General features: G+C 32.3%; 1 protein-coding gene across 6 annotated transcripts in view; it reads right to left on the bottom strand.

The window, feature by feature from the left end:
* Window positions 1-746: 746 nt before the first annotated feature.
* The window catches only part of LOC109600730 (triple functional domain protein), a 242,410-nt gene continuing 218,692 nt past the window's right edge, over window positions 747-24,464 (bottom strand). For 3 of the 6 annotated variants that reach the window (XM_049962865.1, XM_049962866.1, XM_049962867.1), the window contains 15 exons: window positions 16,799-16,868; window positions 13,056-13,173; window positions 9,127-9,366; window positions 8,409-8,489; window positions 8,095-8,178; window positions 7,544-7,719; window positions 7,270-7,488; window positions 6,831-7,218; window positions 6,563-6,760; window positions 6,293-6,507; window positions 4,058-4,364; window positions 1,943-3,048; window positions 1,745-1,883; window positions 1,224-1,622; window positions 747-1,149 (listed from right to left, as the gene is read on the bottom strand). In XM_049962865.1, coding sequence (XP_049818822.1) covers window positions 1,030-1,149; window positions 1,224-1,622; window positions 1,745-1,883; window positions 1,943-3,048; window positions 4,058-4,364; window positions 6,293-6,507; window positions 6,563-6,760; window positions 6,831-7,218; window positions 7,270-7,488; window positions 7,544-7,719; window positions 8,095-8,178; window positions 8,409-8,489; window positions 9,127-9,366; window positions 13,056-13,173; window positions 16,799-16,868 — 3,860 coding nt within the window. In that variant the 3' untranslated portion in view covers window positions 747-1,029. Of the gene's footprint in view, window positions 1,150-1,223; window positions 1,623-1,744; window positions 1,884-1,942; window positions 3,049-3,412; window positions 3,576-4,057; window positions 4,365-6,292; window positions 6,508-6,562; window positions 6,761-6,830; window positions 7,219-7,269; window positions 7,489-7,543; window positions 7,720-8,094; window positions 8,179-8,408; window positions 8,490-9,126; window positions 9,367-13,055; window positions 13,174-16,798; window positions 16,869-24,464 lie in introns of those variants that run through there. The other 3 variants (XM_049962868.1, XM_049962869.1, XM_049962870.1) reach the window with 3 other exon arrangements.

Below are 24,464 nucleotides of genomic sequence, written 5' to 3'. Positions count from 1 at the left end.
AGCATAAACACTGATCATAAAACGGGGGAACATTGATGGAAACGAGTAAAACAGTCCTGAAAATTTTATTCGACGTACAACAATAATTTTTGCATAAAATTCTTGTGTTACGTAAGATATACATACTAAGTTAATGTGGTCGGTTGATTTGCAGGTGGAAACTGAGTTCATTAGACAATGTAAATAATCTTGTAAATGTAATAGCATATCTGGACTAAATGTATTACATAAACTTGACATCCTGTTAATTTCAACCCCCATACCATTAGAAATACGTCGTGCTCCAGATAACGAGCGACTTGAATTCCATGTAGATATAACGTTTCCAGCTTCAAACATCAGCGACGCTGATGCGAGCATTTAGAAGCTGCACAGCCGCTGATAACACCGTGATGGATATCGGAGCCCGTAGCGTTGCGAGCGTTGCTGGAGTGACGACGTCATTCCAGACGCGTAGTGCCCCGAGATGTGCCAAAATTGGTTTACATTGCGGAATTATTGAGGCAATGTTCGTCGGCATTTGACCACAAAGCATTCTGTAACTTCGACTTGTTTCTCTGTGCAGTATTGTCAATATTAGATTTATATTGCAATCTATTTTATGTTTAAGTAGCCTCAATATTGATTTAAAAACTAGGAGTTACTGTGTTCATTATCTTCAAATAATATTTGTATCTTTGAAGATTAATGAATTTATTTAAAGTCACAATGTACTGAATGTATCAAATTTAATAAAACAAATAAAAGTTTTGTAAAATAGTATATTTCTTATTATTTACAAATATATATCAATAAGTTAACAGTCGAAACACGATTTAATAATATAATTACAACTACAAATATAAACACTTGAATTGAAATGGATTTAAAAATAAATAATCATACATATATTTCATAATAAAGATCCTAGCTAATGGAAATAATAAACATATGTATTAGAGCTGACGAAACATTAAAAAATGAAAGTAATAAAAATAATATCACATTAATATAAATATAGAATCATTTTAAAAAATAAACTGATTTCGTCTAAAATAGATGTTCACTGTAGTAAATTGGACTAGATGGAGAAGTCTGTACATTCATGGGATGTCTTCTATGCATAAAAGTTCGAAGCCGGTTTGAAGGTATAACTCCTGGTAAAAGTGCCTAAAATCAAAAAAAATAAATTATAAATGATTCAATGTGATTCAATGCATGATGATAAGTAATAAAACACTTACATCTGTCATCCAGGCACTGTGCAAACATTCATCCATGTTAAGCCTTTGAGAGGGCACCAAAACAAGCAGCCTCCCAATGAGTTCCTTGGCCTCATTCGACACGTCACGGAAATAATCCTCGGGAAAGCAATAGTCACATTTCAGTATGTTGGCGGTGGTTTCCTCCATGGAGTCATCCAAGAAGGGAGAAACACCGCTGAGTAATACATAGAGGAAAACGCCGGCCGCCCAATAGTCGGTGTGTTTCCCCACGGGCTGGCCAAGCACTAGCTCGGGGGAGGCGAATTCCAAACAGGCGGGCGGCAGAATCACGTTCTTGGAAGTGTTCACTGAATCACCGAAGTCTACGAGTTTTAGGATCGGCGTGGGAGACGACAAATCGATCATTACGTTTTCCGGCTGCAAAAATGCATTTGTCATCAAAGTCTAAGAAATCTGCTAATAAATATTTATGTTCCTCAGAAATATATATGTTTATAAATAACAATCCTATTTTAAGAACGTAGGTGCAAAAAACCTACCTTCACATCCAGATGGGCTAAATCTTTTTTATGAAGCCATGCAAGACCTGACATTAATTGCCTCACGTAGTTTCTCACTTCCATTTCCGTATATTCACCTCTCTCACAGATGTAAGTGAAAAGCATTGGTCCTCTTACGCTATAAACAAAGACCCACATTAATTCTACACCCTCTTTGAAATCCACAGAATTACTTACAGTTCAAGAACAATGGTATCAATTCCGGGCAAAGGAGCATTATCGAACAACGCCAACGACCTGATAATGTTCAGATGTTGCATGCTGGCCAAAAGAGTGTACTCAGCTTGAGTGATGTGATGCGGTTGTTTCCTCCTTGTCACCTGTTTCAAAGCGACTTCCACTCCAGTGCCCCTATCCTTGGCCAATCTAACCACGGAAAAACGTCCTCTGTCGATTTCTTCCAGTTCGATGTACCTTCTCTTGAACTGTTCCTGTTGCCATCTCAAATTGTCCGCCACTGGCAAAGTCACAGCAACACTCGGCAAACTAATCACCAGGTTCGAAGCTGCGATTATTCTAAAGCTGTAGGTTTCACCCGGAGTTAAATTCTCAACGGTGTAGTGATGAGCACAAACAAGATGATTGTTGTTGGCCTGGATCCATTCACCGGTACCCAGTTTGCAATGTTCCACGTTAAACTGATTGTACTCGGCACTCTCCCATTCCAAATACACACTTGAACAAGACACTACGTGAATTTTAGGCTCTTGCAAGGGAGGAAAGTTATTCGTGACAGTCAGAAGAGCCACACAAGTGGCGGTTCCAAAATCGTTAGTTATGCTGAACGAATAAGTACCAGAATCGCTCAGCTTAGCATTGTCCAGATTCAAAACCGCGACACCCTCGTCGTTCTCCCCTAACAAAAACCTTCCGTTCCTCAAAACGCACATGTTCGGTTCCAGTTTCTTCCAGCTTTGCTTGTGATTCGGGCCGCAGTTCTTCACCCTACATTTGAACACCACCTTGGTACCGCTTTGTACAGTTATGTCCTTAAGTTTATCCCTGAATTCCGGGGCGCTGCCTTCCGGAATCAATTCCGGGGGTGCGTTGTTGTCGATGGAGCGTCTGGTGGGTTTGCGGAAGCGGAATGACCAGGGTTTTCGATTGTAGTTCGATAAAATGTGGGCTGGGACCCACATTTCTTCCAAATGGGTATTCGTTCTCACAAGGTAGCCTTGAGAGGCGTCGTATCTTATTATGGTGACCACTTCACCTAAGGCTACGTCAGGCCACTCACAGACCAATCTTGCTTGGGTTCCAGGAGCCATAATATGGTTTTCACACTGAAATATCCAATGTTGTTAGTTGCCTCCGTTTAGTCTATTAGTGAATAACGGGAAGGTGATATATATAAATGACGTGTTAATAAATGCAGGATAAACCCTAAGCTTGAATTATAAATTGCCCTAGCTTTCTAGTGCATGCTTATGTGATAAAACAATGATGTGTTATATGAAAATGCAGTGTGGTCATTTGGTGATAAATATGCAACAAAAGTAAATTAAATAATGGTAACTTTAAATTGAAAGTTTTGTTGCATATTTTATGAAAGTAGCGATGATAAAAGATGAACGATGTATGTCATGACATGCTCACCATTTTTAAGTATTCTTGTAGAGCTGCATTCCCAAATACATTTTCCATTTCAATTCAAAACGCATACAATTACAGTCTAACAATTTTTTTTACATATAAATTACTTCCGGTCGGATACTCTTAATTACGACTAAAATCAATTTGTTGTCACAGCCTTCATCTATGGTTAGTTTTACAGGACATTTTTTCAAGCTTACTCGATATGTTACAAGACCTAGGAGAAAGAATAGACGATTTTATAAGTCATGCTAGCATATTATAGTAATGATTCCAACAATAACTATGTATTATAATTTATTGTTGGATTATATTGATACAACTTATTGTTAATATATTTAAAGCTTTGAAGCATGAAGCTGCAGCGTTTTTTACAGGATTAGAATAATATTTTCCTAAGCGAAATGTCAACAGCTTTTTAATATTCAATCACACACCAAAAAAGTCTAAACTTAATTTAATTTAAAATGAATAACTTAGTTTGTTATTAATACTATTGGACTACATTTTTAGTTTTATTGAAATCAGTATATTGTAAAATCATACTGTCATATTTGTAAACGTAATTATTATAAATCATTGTTAATGAGTTAAAAAGTATCATGGAACATCCTGTATTTGCCCAGTCGTTAGTATATATAGCTGTAAGCAAACTTCACTCCTATTAAGCTCTTATATCATATCCCTTACAAAACTTACAGTAGCATTGTTGGCCTCTGACCACCGCCTGCACATCTCGTTCTTGTCATCCTTGCTCGTGTCTAACACGGCAGGTTCGGACTTGTTTTTGGACTTGAGGGTGTTCCTAAAGCCCAAGAAGTTCAGTCTGGGTTTGTGCTTGTTTGAGCTGGAATCGCTCAATTCGCTCTCGGACGGTATGCCAATTGTGTTGGCCTTGTGCAGGTATTGGTTGGTTTTCCTGTGAGGTTTTGATGGTTGCGTGGATGATTCCATGCTTTCTATTGGTAGATTAACCGTTCTTCGTTGGTGATTTGTGTATTCGGAACTGTTGGGGGAATAGAACGTGGAGAAATGAATATAAAACAAAAAAAAAAATAAAAACAAAAGCAAATGATGAAATGAGTTAGTGTGTCGGTTGTGTAAATATGTAAATTCGGCATTGTTATAAAAATCTGATAAAAATAAAAATGGTATTTTATTTGTAAAAATGTGCTGTATATTGAAAATGAATAAATAAATAAATAAAATGTATTTCAGTTAATTACTTAATTAAATTTACAACAGTACTTTGTTAATAATAAATGTTAGTGATCCAAATCCAAAACATGTTAGTAAATAATAAGTAAGTGCAAGTAAATAAAAAGGTGAAACCAAATAAAACAAAAGAAAACCATTCAAAAGGATCCAGTGTTAATATCACTAGGGATTAAATGAAAACCATCAACATATAATTTCATATTTTATTCTATTGAAAATTTGTATCCTTTTATCATGAATATTTTTATATATACAAACATACATTCTATGTACACAATCAACTTATAAGTAATACAATCAAATATAATTTAACATGTATCTCTCACTGTGTAACTCGTAGAGTATTTTCATTTTTGTTTACAATTTAGTGGATATTCCGGTGTGACGAGGAAACTGAAATATCTGTTAATTGATTTATCGCAGAAAAATAAAACATGTAATAAGCTACACAATTACAATGCTAAATCATTTAACAGATATTTCTAGTGGATTTGAATGCTTCTGCTCATTGGTTACATACTACATTTAATGTTACAGAAAAATATAGATATTTATTCTTTTGATTAACATCAATAAAAATATTACACAACTAAACATTTCACATGAAGGTTATTGATGAGCAGTATATCTTATATATTGAGCAAGAAATACACATAGGAAGAAATATTGCAGAAATTTTAAACAAATGACGAGCTTTTGATTTATCTTAATTTAATAAATGTTTAGTCAACTTAAATGTAAACTTACGTCATGTCTGTGTTTTAATTTGTTTCATGATTTTATTGTCATATTATAATTATAATGGAGCAATCCGTACTCAAACTTTTTGATTATAGTGATTTTGAATCTTTTCTGCAATATTTCCAATCGGAGCAGAGCATTACTGGGGATTTGAGGGGAACAAACAAAAACTTCCTCTCAAAATATTAATTTGTTTGAGATCATCGACACATTTCTGTTGCGCGGTTTCGTGTGTAACTAAACAGAAATGAAATTTTCATTTGTTCACTTCAGCAGAGGATAAATATGTGTACAAGGTGCCTACGCGTATTTTGCAAGGTTCACAGGTGTAGTAAATACAGTTTACATATAAGTCGTTAGCAAATTGAAAGAAACGCTACATCAACGCAAAAATTTTAAAACGAGTAACGGAGACGAATCAACATAATCATTTCGTTCAATTTGGGAAAATATGCACAAGATAGTAGAATTTTACAGGGTCATTACAAGAAAGAAATCATTTTAGTCCCATCACCATTGTTCAGTTTACAGGCAAGAAAGCGCTTCCCACATATTAAAAATTATTCGACGCATGCGGCCCTTCCATTTTTTATCAATGGTTATTCAATATATGACCCTAACATGCACAAAACAATGAAAGTCAAACATATATTTGAGTTATGAAAGCATGATAACACGTGTGTAAGTAATAATGATCTTATCATGTAAGCATGTGTTTTATTTATGATTCCTGTAGCTCGTGTAGCTGAAACTTAAGAATTACGGTACATTTTACTTTAGTATTCATAAATTACTATCACACGTGCATTATCAAAAGTGGAATGTTAAGATAATGTCATCTGATAAAGAATGCAATGGCCGTGAACGTCCCGTCGCAGCCCAGATCACAACCGGTTAGTTAGTTGGCAATAAACAGTCTCTTTCCGACAAACGGCAACAAGAACAAACTCAGAAACTCAAGTCTCGAATACTCACGCCTCTTTCGTCAGCTCCTTTTGATAGGCGATTGGGCTCTGGATCGCTTTCAGGAAATCGTGCTGCGTCTTGAGTATGTCTGTAATCGTGGAGACCCACTGTTCGAGAGATTCTTCAGCGGTGGCGTAACACGCGAAGCCCTGAGGCGGTTTGTTAGGGTCACTCGACTCTAGATGGAAGCAATCGGGGAATTGCTCCAATTTCATCTTGTTCACCTAAAAGTTTTTGTTTAAGTAACTGTTTATATGTTTATAGGGTTTTTTAACTTACTTGGATGTGAGCCTTGTATATGTACTGAGGGCTGGTGAACTGCGTCTTCTTACCCACCGCTTCCGAAAATATGATACTCTGTTCAAATAGAAACACTTGCAATTCCTTGTTCTTGCCCAATGCACTGGTGCTGCCGGGCAAGTCGGAACATTTCAAAAACCCGTGCATCAGCAAGTTGCCCTGTGCAGTTATCTTGCCCTGAAATTACAACAATTTACATCCAATTCGTCCTATACTAATAGAAATACTTAGTTAGAAAGTAACGTACATCGAATCCTTGCAGTCTTCCCACGTCCATCATGTCGTTAGCCATCTTGGGCACCACGACCATGATGTTAAAAGCGGCCCGCAACGGCTCGATCTCGTCAGTCCGCTTTGCTCTCTCGGTGTACTTCAGTATGTCTTTGAGCAGCAGTTGGTACTTCATAATTCGCTGCACCGGCTTGATGAGCAGGTCGCACAGCTGCAGTTTGTGTCCGAATTTAACGCGCAACTCCTCGAAATACGTGTCGATGTGCTCGGACACTATGTATTCGGATACCGGTTTATTTTTGCAGTAGACGACGTACATGTTCAACTTGCGCTCATAGCGCTTAAACAGCTGGCCTAGCTCTACTGGGTTGGTTATTGCTGTCTTTAAGGATTTTAGGAAAACACTAAAAAACAACGTTTAAATCAATTGATTAATAAAATGGTGTCAAAATTACTTTTGGTGCCATTCATATATTGCTTCAACGTTGCCGAACACCATTTTGTCTTTGCCATTCCGGAGATCGTCCGGCATCGGGATGTCACTCTCAGGATCCCGCATGGTTTTGATGTAATCATCCACAAGCTCCCTCAAGTGTTGCACGTACGCCTCCTCCGTGTCCACGAGCTCCTTCAGCACGAATTCGCGCTTCCTCAGCCAACCATCGATTCGTTTCCTAAAACACGACACTTTAACATACATCTGATTACAACAGAGAAATTCTTGCGTACTGCAATTCTTCGGCACTCTCCTCTGACGGTTTGTCGCTTTCGTCACCGCTTCCGGCGAACGCGTTCATGGAATTTCTCGGCGACAATTCCTGGTGCGTGTTTCCCTCCACACCGTCTTCCGGCGGCCTCGAGTCCCGCAGCAGGGAGTTGCGCTCCTGGTTTTCCGTGTGCTGTTCCTGGAAATGTTTGACGGACGTCAGTACGGTTGTAAATACGACCGATCACCCAATAAAGCCATGCCAATCAAAACAAAATTTCATTTTATTTAATGGGGGCAATAATTAGTGCGTGGGTCGGAGTGTCTGGCGTGTACACCATAAAACGCGACTAAATTAAAGTACTTAAACACCAAAAACAATAATAAATGTAGATTCCGTAATTGTTTCAAATTATCATGCACTTGTGATAGTTCCTGCTATGTACAATAAAATAAATGTAAAAGCATGTCTACACGAAAATAAAAACTCAAAGTACTAGAACACACGTCATGCAAAAAATAAAAATGAATGCAAAATAGTAATGACAATGATTTAAGACTATTAGAGTCCCACCATGCGCTCCTTGACGATTTGCTCGATCTCAGCCAGATCAGCGGACGTGGCACCCTCAAGTGATTTTAGTGTTAAGCTAGAAACCTGCAGATGAAGAGAGAAAACACGAAATGAACATGTGTAACGTTAATATGTGATGATTGCGGTGATGACAGACATAGAATTAGAAAAACACTGGGTATGAACGGGTAGTTTGGGCAATTTGTTTATAGAATTTGATGGGTACTGGAGGCGATTTTGATGTTTCAACGCTACTTGACGGGATTGTTTCTGATTTAAGGGTCTATACGAGGTGTCTGGGGCAAATTTCGTACCAACATGGCTCCGAATATGCGATCCAACGGCATTACCGTCTTTTGGGTGTCTTGAACTGTCAATATTGAGACTTGTGTTGGCTGAAATAAAAATGTTTCACAATAAATTAAACAATTTTGTTTTCAAGGGGTACGGTGGAATGGACAATGATGTCAGTCGTATTTTAGGAATGCAATTTGAATAAAAATTATAAGTAAATTTTGGCATGAGTAAAATATAGTTTTAATTATACCGTATGCCAACAAGTATTTATTTTAGACGAGTTGATTGTGTAAATGCGATTTATTTAATTGGCCTCTCCAGACATAAATATTATTTAAGTTTTATCAATTGATGAAATTGCGAGAAAATATTGCTTCCACATTCCGATCCTTCTATAAACAGATTTAGTCCCCAGGAGTTCTTGCGAATCGCACTACAGTACGTACTACCAGTATTAGCTGGGAAAGTATTAAAATAAGACAAATGCGATCCACCAAATAAATAGTTAATTTTATTCCTCGTCGTAAAACGTTCCGAGCCTCTCCATAAACTAGTTTAACTGCCCGTTTATTCATTATGCACGCATAAAATCACAGGCAATTTGTTTTTAGAACTTAATTTTACGCCACTCGTATTTACTTGAGCGATCCCCCCCTCCTCCAACCCGAAACAAAAATATTCGGATCGCAGATTCGCAGCAACTCCACCCGATTTCGTGGCGGAACCGACACTTACGCCTTTGCAGGTGTTGCCCTCGATTTCGGGCACGCCGGGAACGCCGGGCGGCGGCGACGGAAACACTATCGGTTCCTGGATGGGTTTCATGGGCGGCGGCACCTCAAGCTCCTCGTCGACGTCCTCACCGCCGCCGTTCGTTATTTCAGGAGCGGCGGCACGGCCCTGCGCCACCGACTGTCGCTCCTCCTCGTCCTCGCCCTCGGAGACGGACGGCTTGTTGCCCATGTCGGATGGTACCTAAAAATAAAACGTTGTTTATTAATACTGAAGTCTTATTTACACTAACTTATATGTGAAACGAGGTCCATGGAAAATTGCAGAGTTTAATCAAACTGAAAATTTAATTGGTGAAAAATAAATTCTATATTACACATTTCTTTATCGTGATTTTTTGTTTAAATAAATAAGTGGTTTAGAGATAATCTAAAGATAAACATATACACTCGGTTTCAAAAGTCTTGCATAACTATATAATTTAATCTAAATTTATTGCTTTTGTACATAGAATACCTATTTAAGACTTTCTTTACATTTGCAAAGAATTTCTAAAGCGTTCCATTATTTGTCAAATAGGTAATAATTAAGTAAAAAAGAAATAGACAGAATATTTTCATCATCAACGAATTTTATTATAAAAAAGCCCTGCTTTGTAATAAAGCATTTACACTTCAGTGCTAGGCTTTTATTAAATTATCAATAAATTCTTGAGGTACCATATGTTATATTATTCCTTTTTTCAACTGCAGCCTCTAATAGGTCTAGAATACTCATGGATTTAAACGTCGTAGAATTAATCTGGATAAGTAATTTCATACACGCAAAATTGGGTTCACATCCGGGGAAAATGGTGGCCACTTCTTTCTTTCAATTTTGCCTTCTCTAAGATTTCACTGATTCCACACCAATATATGACATTTCAGCTGGCATATGGAACCATTTCACTGGCACCACGAGTTGTTGCTGTGCACCTCTTTCTCTCCAGACTCCATTTCATCACTCACCATTATTATCACATTTCCGTCTGAGGCAAAAGTTAATTATGTTGAACAAGGGCCCATTTCAACCTTGATATTCTGTATTCAAGTAATAGCCTAAGCACTTTTAAAGGTCTTCTAGATTGTAATCGACTAGCAACAATCCGCCTTCTGATGGTTGCATTGGAAATGAATTGGTGGTATATAGCCTGATAATAACTCCTAAGGCTGCTTATTTATCATAACCATTTGGACCATGTACTGGTTGCCATTTGTCACCCTTGGACAATCCTTGAAATCCCTTTCACTGCATTGAATTCTCCTAATAATCGTACTGTGATGAATGTTCAATCTTTGAACAAGTTGCTTATGTGATAAGTCTTCCTCGTGAAGAAAGATTTTTGAACTTCTTATATGTCTACCGAAGTAAATACTTCTTTTTGATTAAACTAGTGATAAAAATGAAATTGCTTGCACTTTTTGCTGCGTTTTAATTTTTTTGGTACAAAAACAGTAAATGGTACATGCCCATACAGTTTTGTTTAAATTTAAACAGTAAACTCATCATTTACAAGATGGTGCAATAGGGATTATAGTTGGCAAATTTTGTAACTACTAAATAGTTTAATAATTTATCATATCAGATATTAGTTGTTTAAACAATAGTAAGTACGTATAACATTGTGCAATAAATGTGTTGAATCCATTTCTAAGCACATAAATAACTTGAGAAAAATGTAATGAATGTTATTGAAATATGCAAATATACTTAAAAATTTTAATTGAAGTTTTCATAAAATGCAGACATTGGAATTTTTCAAGGTGCATCTAAATGCTTCAATAATGTGCATTAAAATGCAAATATTCTCAAAAATTCCAATATTAATTTTATCACTCATCCCAACTTTCATATCGATTGTGTGCAGTAGTAACATTATAATTGACTACTAAGTAGTCAATAGTACGAAAATTACGAAATATAATTGATAAAATAATAATTGGTTAATTATTAATAATAATTGTATATGGAAGTCAAAAAACCTTGAGAGTACAATAAATGTATTAATAGTTCAAAAAATGCCACATTATGACAAATATTCCTCATACCATAAAAGGTTGGACCACAACGGCCATAAAAGCTTGTTTTGATTTAGCAAGTCGCGAGAAAGGTCATCCGGACAATTACTCATCACCTCCTTGACAATTTACGATCTGCAATTGCCTCTGTGCAAGTTGCCAAGTAACGGTGCCGAAAGCTTTCGAAGTTATCCCATAAAAATCACCCTGACAACTCCCTTTATGTTGATTTGGGTCATCCGGTTCGTGTTGAAGCTACTCACATTTTTCAGCAAGGACGAGAGCCTCCTCAAAAACTTGTGTCTTTTTGCCATACCGTGCACATTTATTACACACACGCACAATCTAATTACGAAGCCAGTACTTCACTGAACGTTAATTGCGACTTCCCAACCGAAAACGCTCCCGTATGAGTCAGTGGAACGGACACTTCGAACTGATAAAGTGTCGGTGCCGCGATTTCAGAATCCACTGAAAATCCCGCCAGCAACAACTATTATGATTACGAAGCCGGCCGACACATACACAAACTTGTGTATGTGTGTATAATTAATACATCAATCAGTGGAACGACGATGGGGAATGCTTCGACTGCAAACGCTTTTACGGGCGGGTCGATATATAGACTTGGATTATTGGACAAATATCTAGAGATAACGGCACGTTTGTTTTAGATTTGTATGTGATAGAGGACAAAAAATTGTCTGACTTAATCGGAAAGCGTTGCAACTAATAACTGGAAGCTCGAAGCGATATGAATTGTTTTTTATCGGTACAGGTACTTTTTTGACCGGATACGGAGTGTCATCGCAACTGCGGACATCACAGCTGGGATAACCCCATCCTATTAGAGAGAACGGATTTGCTAAATTAATAACAGATGCACAAACGGGCTAATACATTACAAGAGCGTCGTGTTCTATTAATAAAATGGGTTAGAGGAAAAATGTGACCGTGAGATTCCTTGTTTATTTACTTGAATTTTATGTACTGTTTTATCATTGTATACATAAGGTAAACAATTCGTGAATCGAATTTTTTCTCCGGGAAATGATATTTTACCAATGTGGTTCACATTTATATAAACACACTAATAATGCAATCATAATTTTCTTAGTATGCAACTACTGAACATAAACAGGAAACATGGCAAAATGGTCGCAAAATGCTAAATATGGAACGTGAGTTTCGTGAAAAGTACGACCTTGTTTTAAAATTATTCATGTTTACAGACGGATTTTTTGCAATATGAGTTTGATCAATTTATAATCTAAATATAGTCTTTTTGTTTGAAGGCATAACATTATTGAGGTGAGCGACAGGAAACAACGATCTGATTGAAACGCAGAAATCTATTTTAAAATTTCATTCTGTAACACGAAGGTTGACCGCGACTTTGTTTTGAAATAAACAACTAAATTTAAAATCTTGTTATTGTACCGAAGTTTGTTGAATAACTTACACAGTGGAACGAGTTTTCCAAGTCTTAAAAGGAAATTTAACTGTTATTTGTTTTGTCTTTACAAGATGGAAATGAAAGAGTGAAATAATTGGCAAATTGGAATCAGCAAATGGCAATTGCAATATTTCCAGGAGGCAGAGATTGTCCTAAAATAACGATGGATTAAGTGAATTTTATTTGCTATTCGTTGAAAATATTATATATATTATTAATCATTTTCTCAGTAATATCGACGTTTGCAATCAAAAAATATCTATAAATACAAATAGTTCGTATGGACTCAAGGTGTGTTAAATGTAATCACCAAGATAAAATCGAGTACTTCAAACACCATTACACTTAACGTGGACTTCCCCAATGAAAAATTGCGTTAAGTCCAAACGTTAAACAACAAAAATATAAGTGGCACTCACCTTGATTCTCTTATCGGAGCCAGTCTTCTTGAGTGGTGACCTCTCTAACGGGGCGGCGGCGGTCTTATCCACTTTGCCCTGTGACAGCTTCCGGAGCGGCGGCGGCAACCATTTCCGCCTGGAGACACACGAGCACTGTCAGTTAAAACCGTCACATACTCGGTCGCAGGTTTTTAAAAAAATCCAACAACTGATACAAAAGCGGAGAATCGCCGCTTTGACAATTATCAATGGACGGTGCATGTGCATGCACCGTCGCCGTATACAGGGGGATGGTTATCTGGTGTCGGCCTCCGTGGATGGGTTTGACAACAGGAATGAAGTTTGGCCGGGAAATTTCAAAGGGCAACGATAACATTGCATTAATTCAAAATCGGATGAGACCTCCGAGTGGTTCTTGTGTTATAAAATGAACGACCCCGATTGTAGTTTGAAGAGACGGTTTAGGATTAAAATAAAGAAGTGACCAACAATAATCAGAGGTAGCAAATTTTTAATCTGTTACTCAGGTAAAAATTTTAATCGTTGTCAAATAATAAAATTCAAAAAAGTGCGTGAAAACCTTTGGTAATAAATTTTAACGACACCTAACTTGATAAACTTGATTAATATGTAAAATAACTATAAAAATAATTATGTACATAAATCGAGAAAAACCATAATAAAGTTTGATATGACCTAATATGTTGGCATATGTTGTTGGAAAATTTCATGAAATCAGTTGTTAATTAGTAACCGAAAACTTGTTTTAATTGTGTACTTTTATTAATTCTAAAGGCATCTACAAAAATGTTGATCAGGAAATATTAATTAATGTTGAATTACTTAATAATTTATCTGTTGCAGCATTTATTGCTCGTAAATTTGAATTTCTAATTGAAGGTTTCCATAACCTGCCTATCATATATGTAACCACCAAAAATAGTATAGAACAAATGTAGAGTAAATTAAATATCAAAAAATGAAAGGAAATATGTTATAAGGATCGTAGATATATTTAAGGATATTTATTTTCTACAAAAAGGATTGGACAAACAATATTTATATAAAAAATAGACGTACCAAGAAGTAAAGTACACTTAATCGACAAAAAAACATAATATGCAAAAATTTATTTCCAAAATTAAAAAGTTATATTCCTTAAAATTTAGCAAAAGCTTGTTTTAATGGTATACTTATAACTAATTTGCATTCTAATGTTTAAAGATATCGACAAAAATATTAAATAGGTATGTAATTTCAATTATTAAGTTTTAATCTGGAATTTATTAATGTAGTTTTAACCACATTCTTATTTATATTATTGACTTTCCACCAAAATAGTTTAGAACATCTTAAAGACATACAGAAACTGGTTAGAAATTAATAATTACATAGCAAATGTGTTGTTAGAATAATTTAAATATAAAATTTCAAAAATTAAAACTACAGAAATATTATTATTAGGTGAATTTGTTTCCTACAAAAATGTTGGACCAGCAATATTCATATAAAAAATTAATATATATCTTTAATCTATAAAAAAAATAAATAATATTAAAAACTCTTAAATTAAAAAGTTCCATTTCCTTAAATTTGCCAAAAGCTTATTACAACAGTATATTTGTGGATTAACTTTTATTTATTATGTTTAAATATGTTGACGAAAGTATTAAACAGGCATATAATTTCAATTATTATCGAATTATCTAATATTTCTTTCATTTATAGTATTAATCACAGACGGCTCGAATCTGGAATTTATTATTGAAACTTCCTTTAAGATTTAACCACATTATTTATATTACAGAGTAATAATTAAAAATAGTTTCGAACAACTTCAAGGCTAATTAATATTTGTTAGAAATTAATAGTTGTCACTTAAACGTGTCATTTTCCTACAAAAAATGGACAAATATTTATATAAAAATTAAAATTTACCAAAAAGTACCAAACACTTATTTTGAAGTTAAAAAGCTATATTTCTTTAAATGTAACAAAAAACAAGAGCTTGTTTTAACTGTTTATTTATAGACTAACTTGTATTCTAATGTTTAAATACATTGACAAAAGTGTTAAACCTGTGTGAAATTCCAATTATTATCGAATTATTTAATATATCTTTCGTTTATAGCATTTATCACTGACAGTTCGAATCTTGAATTTATTACAGAAGCTTCCTCTACGCTTTAACCACATTATTACATATTACAGAGTAATCATTAAAAATAGTTTAGAACAACTTCAACACTTTAGAAATTAATAGTAGTCTTTCAAATATGTATATTTATTAAATGTACTTTTTTTCTACAAAAAAGGGTTGGACAAAGAGTATTTATATTAAAATTAAAATATTTCAAGAAATAATTTACCCTAGATTTATAGAAAAATAATAATCGAACACTTATTTTTATGTCAAGAAACTCTATTTCCACAAATTTAACAAAAGCTTGTTTTAAAAGGTTATTTGCAAGTAACCTAATTCTAACGTTTAAAGATATTCACAAACAAATATGTACTTTCACTAATCAATTCATCAATCATTCAAATCAATTAATAATTCTTTCGGTTATAGCATTTATCACTGGTAGTTAAAGAATGGTAATTAAAAAAATTTAAATAGAAATTGTTTAATAAAATAGAAATTTTAATTTTAAATTTAACCACTTGCAACATATCATAGTTTAATAAGGGAAAACCAGCACTGAATAATGACTCATTATCTGGGGGACACCTTGAATAATGTAAATAACAATTATATTTTCTCATTAAAAACAGAAGAAACTAAAAAAACATTTTAAGGTTGCACTGAACTAACAAAATGAATTACCTCCATTTAAAGCCACAAACTCTGAATTTCCACGTCATTACACTATTTCGGTTACAAAGTCCAAACTGTCTACCTGGATTTTCGACACAGGCCACTTTCCCGAACCGATAGTACCGATGAACTGAAGGAATTTTGAGATGTTGGGCACAAAAATATGGGACGAACTCTCTCTACGCCTATTCATTTACAAGAAGCCTTTTGTCTGTCAGATAAACGTTGTCGGAACGGAAGTAAGAAACTTCGGGAACAGACTTACGTATTTGTTTTATTTATTGTATTAGATTTTATAAATGATCCGTTTGATTTTAGCCGGTTACATAAGATGTGTGGGTATTTTATGATAAGTATTACCAAGAGCTTTGCTTTTTCCTCGTCTTTTTGGGATGGGAACAGGTGCACAGTCTGGAACACCGTTTTTTCAAACCGTTCATTTTTCCACTGCCTGACACACACTGGCACAAATTAGCAATATTTTAATTACGGTGAGATTTACAAATACTGTCTTACCGATAAGATAAGATTGTGATGACGTGTGGGTGAGCCATCCCATCGAATTATGATCAATTAAGAAAGTATTTAATTAATAAAACCCGAGATATTTTAGATAATCGAATTGTAAAGTGGATGAGAATATTCAATTTTTCCTTTTCGGCACCGTCGACGACTTCCGTCCGGTTTTCGTCGCCGTTTCCGCCGTCCAAAAGGTCAACGGCGGTTGCGTGCGAAGCGTCGGTTGGCGTGCCGGTCCCCGTTTCGTTCTGCTTAGCATATCGGGACACGAATTACGATCATTTGCGCCGATAAAACGATGCCGGAGCCACAGGTAAAACGCGTCGCCCCGATAAATTAGCCGACGCTAATGGAATGATTACTACCAATCCCCCCGCTTATTAGGCTTACCGCCGGATGATTGTATTAAGCTGGTGGTACTCACCCGCTGAATCCTCTCCTCTTGTTAACCGGCGACGATGTGTTGACGGTTGATGTGTCGTTAGCGGTGGTATCTGGAACGAGAAACGGGGTTTTTAGTAGCCAAACACGCGGATTATATTCAAATAATATGTAATCTAAGCAAATTATACCATCCATCAACACGAACGTTGCGTTCACCTTGCACATGTGTGTGTACGATTGCCGCAAGCGAAAATATCGAACGCAAAACAGGATGAAAAAGCGTCCTCGTTTCACGTCCGCAATGTGTAGACGTTGGTGTTTGACGGACGGCGTCGCATCCGTCAACGGACACGCACAAGAACCACCGACATGTGCATCCTTTCAATCGTCGGATATTTATCGACTCGCGGCCCGTAACGAATTGTTCCGCACTCAATTGATCTGCATCAATAATCTGGATTTAAATTTAAACGCAACGCAACGAGTACCCGTGGACTTGTGTTAAATTAAGTCGGGGATGAACATTAACCACGCTCATTGTAATAATAATATTTGCGTTGGGCCACGTAACACGCTAATGAGTCAGGATTGTCGGTGCAGAAGGGGATTTATTATTGGACCGCATCGAAAATAAACGGCGGCTTTATTTAGGCACTTATTTCAGATGTTTGAAAAAAACTGATACTTGCTTAAGGATATTTTGATAGTACGTTTTAAGAATAATGTGAAAGAATGAATAGGATGTGGCCCATTTCAGATGGAAATACCACCGGAAATTTTATTGAATATATCTCTAAAGATAGACAATTAAAAAAAATGCAGCTTCAATAGCGAAAGAGCTGGAGACAGGTAAGTTTGATCAATAGGAATATGTGTTTGGACAATGTTCAGCAAGCAAACTGAATTTTTTTGAGATGAATGCACATTTGTCAACTTGCTTGTTGATAGATGATAAATATGTTAACACTTACCACAAAAAACGTAACATTTGAAAACAAAGCTTTACTATACTCCACTGTACATTGCTCAATGATGTTTCTAATGATCAATTTTAAAAGCTTGTAGCTCATTTATTATTGTAACTACAATTTTTTTATTAACACCATTATTCAAAAAGGACTTATTTTTTATAAAAAAAATGACTGAAAACTATTTATATAGAGTAAATATAAAAAACAACCTAAATTTTCTGAGTGACTTAACTCATCAGTTTTCACAATTAAACAACAAGATATTTTAATAAAAATTAGTTTTATTATGAAAACTAAGTTAGGATTTGATATTTTCAGTTGTTTTATACAGTTTATTCCATATTTAGTTAATTTGAATGCTCAGGAAACATAATTTCACTGAAAAATGTGATTTATTGTTTGTATTTATGTAATATTATTTATAAAATTCAAAAGAGATCTTATTTTTTAAAATGGTCAATAAGTAGACTACTTATTAAACCTTCAAAATGGGTGTATACCAAACTTCACAAAATATTTTTTTCATATTAAAAAGTCTGTCTTACTGTTTAATGAATTTGTTCTTTCTGATTGTGGAATAAAATGTCAAAACATCTCAAATTGTCTAAGATTTATTTAACACATTGGTTCTCATAATTAATTTAATTTTTAGTTACAAAGTACTAATGTGAATATAAAAACCAAAGTTAGTATCTAATATTCTCAGATATTTTTACACTCTATTCCATAATTAAGCAAAATATGCAATATTTTTTATGAAATTTTAGTTTTCATCAATTTTGAAAGATCTAAATTCAAAACAGTATTTATTTTCTTCATAAAAAATGCTTAATAATCAATATTTTTTACCGTAAAATGTAAAACTGGCATATCTGTTTAACTATTTTGTTCCTTCTGATTAAGTTTACTATAAAATAAAATGTAAAAAATATCCCAAATTTAATGAGAGTAACTTACTATAATTAACATAATTCTCAGTTGCAATAAAATATTTTTAGAAGCCCAAATCTGATTATGAAAACTAAAGTTAGTATCTAATATTCTCAGATGTTTTATACACTTTTTTCCATAATTAGTTATTTAATCAATCTTAATACATAATATGTGATATTTTTTTATGAAATTTTTGTTTTTGTTAATTTTAAATATTCTAAATTCGAAAAATGTTTATTTTTTTTATTTTCTGACTGTAAAATATTTATATAAAGCTTCAAATTCCACAAACTATTTCACATATGCAAAGTTTTTATATTATCTGCTTTTTGATGTAATACTAAAATGGATACATTAAAAACTTACAGGGGTGCTTCCACCTTATGTATATATTCCACCTATATAATTAGTAAATAATAAAGATGTAGCTCTAGATATTTCAGTGTTTACCTGATTCGTTTATTATGTACGATAAAAGTTATTTAGGAAATGAAAACAATCTGGATGTATAAACTTATAAGATTTATGAATGTTTTTAATAAGATCTCAATATCTAAATAAAGAACAAATCAAATATCCACGTTATTTCATTAAAAATTTCCTACAATCTTCGAAAATAATTTTCAATTTAATCTGTTGAAAACATTAATTATGATACATTTTGATTACATGTTCAATTACAAAGTTCACTGTTCGAAAACGACCGAAGATTATTGTTAATTGTGGAATTCCATTAACGATAGTCCGCCAGCAAACAATAAACAACAATTAACGTCTCCAAAGGAACAACTCAAAATTTTTGACGCGATTTCGACAAACGAAAACGTTCCCTTTGTTCGTCACGAATTTTTCGAACGCATGCCAGTCGGCAAAATTTCGAAATACGTGGATGTAGGACTGTGTGTCGGAGGCCGCGGCCCGCGAAGTGGATCGCGCGCCATCGTTCTGTTTATTTTGATATTTTGCGGGCGCGATCGTAAAATTAAGTTTATGGACGGCAGCTGAGACGTTTCTCGGACAGTTAGACCTAATCTCGATTCGTCGGCGACGGCGACGCCGCTGCGCCAAAATATCCCGGGGACGGGCGGAAATAATAAAACGTCGGGCGGGAATTAGCGCGGAATTTCGTTTACACGCATCAGAACCGGCCGGCATGCGAATCTTCCTCCGGTAATGGGGCGCGTTCTTTAATCAACGTAAAATTCGATAGCGTAACACACAGTTCGCAGATATATGCACATGATGATGATACATCAAAACAAATATCAACATTCACGATATATAATTTGTATTACATCAAAATAAATATCGACATTCGTGATATACATCGAGTCACCAAGAAAAAGAGACAAACGATATTTTAATATTTTTATATCAAATTAATAACAGAAACACAAATAGTGAAATTTATATCAAAATATATATCAAAATTCGTGATATATATATTGAATTACCAATTTCAAAAGGATTTACAGAGATTCTAATAGTTCTTATATTAAATTACTAACAAATTTATTTATGGGTATTTATTTTAAAATAAATATAAAAATTCGTGATATATATCGAGTTGCCAAATAAAAGAGACAACCGAGATTTTTATATTTCTTATATTAAATTCACAATAACAGTAGTAGTGATATTTAAATCAAAATAAATATCAAAATTTGTGATATATATCGAGGTACCAATTTTAAAAGGATTTACAGAGATTCTAATAGTTGTTATATTATATTATTAAAAAATTTATTTATTGTTATTTATATTAAAATAAATATCAAAATTTATGATATACATCGAGTCGCCAAAAAAAAAAAGAGTCAAACGATATATATATATTTTTATATCAAATTAATGATAATAACACAAATAATGAAATTTACATCAAAATATATGTCAAAATTCGTGATATATATCCAATTACCAATTTTAAAAAGATTTACAGAGATTTTAATAGTTCTTATATTAAATTATTAATAAATTCCTTTATTGTTATTTATATTAAAATAAATATCAAAATTCGTGATATACATCGAGTTGTCAAATAAAAGAGACAACCGAGATTTTAATTTTTTTTATATTAAATTCACAATAATACTAATAGTGATACTTAAATCAAAATAAATATCAAAATTCGTGATATACATCGAGTCGCCAAAAAAAAAAGAGTGAAACAATATTTTAATATCAAATTAATAACAGTAACACAAATAGTGAAATTTACATCAAAATATATATCAAAATTCGTGATATATATATATCGAATTACCAATTTTAAAAGGATTTACAGAGATTCTAAAATAGTTCTTATACTAAATTATTAACAAATTCATTTATGGGTATTTATTTTAAAATAAATATAAAAATTATTAATATACAACGAGTTGCCAAATAAAAATAGACAACCGAGATTTTAATATTTTTTTTATTAAATTCACAGTAATCGTAATAGTGATATTTAAATCAAAATAAATATCAAGATTCGTGATATATATCGAGGTACAAATTTTAAAAGGATTTACAGAGATTCTAATAATTGTTATATTATATTATTAAAAAATTTATTTATTGTTATTTATATTAAAATAAATATCAAAATTCATGATATACATCGAGTCGCCAAAAAGAAAGAGTCAAACGATATTTTAATATTTTTATATCAAATTAATGACAGTAACACAAATACTGAAATTTACATCAAAATATATATCAAAATTCGTGATATATATATCCAATTACCAATTTTCTTTCTACTAGTTCTTATATTAAATTATTAACTAATTCCTTTATTGTTATTTATATTAAAATAAATATCAAAATTCGTGATATACATCGAGTTATCAAATAAAAGAGACAACTGAGATTTTAATGTTTTTTATATTAAATTCACAATAATACTAATAGTGATATTTAATCAAAATAAATATCAAAATTCGTAATACATATCGAGGTACCAATTTTAAAAGGATTTACAGAGATTCTAATAGTTGTTATATTATATTATTAAAAAATTTATTTATTGTTATTTATATTAAAATAAATATCAAAATTCGTGATATACATCGAGTCGATATATATCGAATTACCAATTTCCAAAGGATTTACAGAGATTCTAATAGTTCTTATATTAAATTACTAACAAATTTATTTATGGGTATTTATTTTAAAATAAATATAAAAATTCGTGATATATATCGAGTTGCCAAATAAAAGAGACAACCGAGATTTTTATATTTCTTATATTAAATTCACAATAACAGTAATAGTGATATTTAAATCAAAATAAATATCAAAATTTGTGATATATATCGAGGTACCAATTTTAAAAGGATTTACAGAGATTCTAATAGTTGTTATATTATATTATTAAAAAAATTATTTATTGTTATTTATATTAAAATAAATATCAAAATTTATGATATACATCGAGTCGCCAAAAAAAAAAAAAAAAGAGTCAAACGATATATATATATTTTTATATCAAATTAATGATAGTAACACAAATAATGAAATTTACATCAAAATATATGTCAAAATTCGTGATATATATCCAATTACCAATTTTAAAAAGATTTACAGAGATTTTAATAGTTCTTATATTAAATTATTAATAAATTCCTTTATTGTTATTTATATTAAAATAAATATCAAAATTCGTGATATACATCGAGTTGTCAAATAAAAGAGACAACCGAGATTTTAATTTTTTTTATATTAAATTCACAATAGTACTAATAGTGATACTTAAATCAAAATAAATATCAAAATTCGTGATATATATATATATATATATATATATATATATCGAATTACCAATTTTAAAAGGATTTACAGAGATTCTAAAATAGTTCTTATACTAAATTATTAACAAATTCATTTATGGGTATTTATTTTAAAATAAATATAAAAATTATTAATATAGAACGAGTTGCCAAATAAAAATAGACAACCGAGATTTTAATATTTTTTATATTAAATTCACAGTAATCGTAATAGTGATATTTAAATCAAAATAAATATCAAGATTCGTGATATATATCGAGGTACAAATTTTAAAAGGATTTACAGAGATTCTAATAATTGTTATATTATATTATTAAAAAATTTATTTATTGTTATTTATATTAAAATAAATATCAAAATTCATGATATACATCGAGTCGCCAAAAAGAAAGAGTCAAACGATATTTTAATATTTTTATATCAAATTAATGACAGTAACACAAATAGTGAAATTTACATCAAAATATATATCAAAATTCGTGATATATATCCAATTACCAATTTTCTTTCTACTAGTTCTTATATTAAATTATTAACTAATTCCTTTATTGTTATTTATATTAAAATAAATATCAAAATTCGTGATATACATCGAGTTATCAAATAAAAGAGACAGCCGAGATTTTAATATTTTTTATATTAAATTCACAATAATACTAATAGTGATATTTAAATCAAAATAAATATCAAAATTCGTGATATATATCGATTTACTAATTTTAAAAGGATTTATAGAGATTCTAATAGTTGTTATATTATATTATTAAAATATTCATCTATTGTTATTTATATTAAAATAAATAACAAAATTCGTGACATACATCGAGTCGCCAAGAAAAAAGAGTCAAACGATATTTTAATATTTTAATATCAAATTAATAAGAGTAACACAAATAGTGAAATTTACATCAAAATATATATCAAAATTCGTGATATATATCGAATTACCATTTTTAAAAGGATTTACAGAGATTCTAAAATAGTTCTTATATTAAATTATTAACAAATTAATTTATGGGTATTTATTTTAAAATAAATATAAAAATTCGTGATATACATTGAGTTGCCAAATAAAAGAGACAACCGAGATTTTAATATTTATTATATTGAGTTACCAATTTTAAGAGGATTTACAGAGATTCTAAAATTCGTGATATACATCGAATTACCAAGTAAAGGATACAACGAATTTTAATATTTTTTATATTAAATTAATAAATGATATATTTCCATCAAAATATATATCAAAATTCGTGACATATAATATATATATATATATATATATATATATATATATATATATATATATATTGTATTTATACATCAATAACTTTAAAAATTTGAGATATACGTAGCAACAGTTATATAATTGATATATGGATATCGTAAATATCCAATATTTTGTTATTTTCAATAAGTATCGTGTTATTTATGATCGCCGGTAATAACACACATCTCCGCTAAATAAAACGTGTCACACAAATTAACAAAAAAGAAAAAAAAAACAGAAATTAAGTAAGATGATTAAAAACAAATTGGCGCTTGTTCAATTTGTCGGCGGTGATTTGTTGCACGAACGACCGACAACCTTACAATTTAAATCTGGCACCAATTAAAATAAAAACCGTTTATGGTGCGCAAAAAGTCCATTTACGAAATTAATATAGTATTTTTTAATTACCCTAATTATGGTTTTGCTCCGTGCCCGTTCTCGTACCCGCACCGGCTGCGGTAAGAATGTTAATTGCAAAATATCATCACTCATTAAATTGTCGCAACCTTTTTTGATAAAACCACATGTTACACATAAATTACGAATCCTTAAGGCGTTCCGATTGAGGCAAACGTTTTAACGAGAACCGATTAAATCGGAACGGTGGCGCAAGGGCGCTCCGCTAACACATGTTTGTTGGATTGTCTCCAAGTGATTGTTACTTGGAGGGTGGTTTTATATTTATTTGTATGTGTGTTGTATAATCGTGTTGTTATCAAAAAACTGATTATAAGACTGTCTTCTGGTGT

The sequence above is a fragment of the Aethina tumida genome, chromosome 2 (genome assembly GCF_024364675.1).
Source record: "Aethina tumida isolate Nest 87 chromosome 2, icAetTumi1.1, whole genome shotgun sequence".
NCBI lineage: Eukaryota > Metazoa > Arthropoda > Insecta > Coleoptera > Nitidulidae > Aethina > Aethina tumida.
The sequence above is the reverse complement of the archived record's forward strand: the minus strand, read 5'-3'. Positions and strand labels throughout refer to the sequence as shown.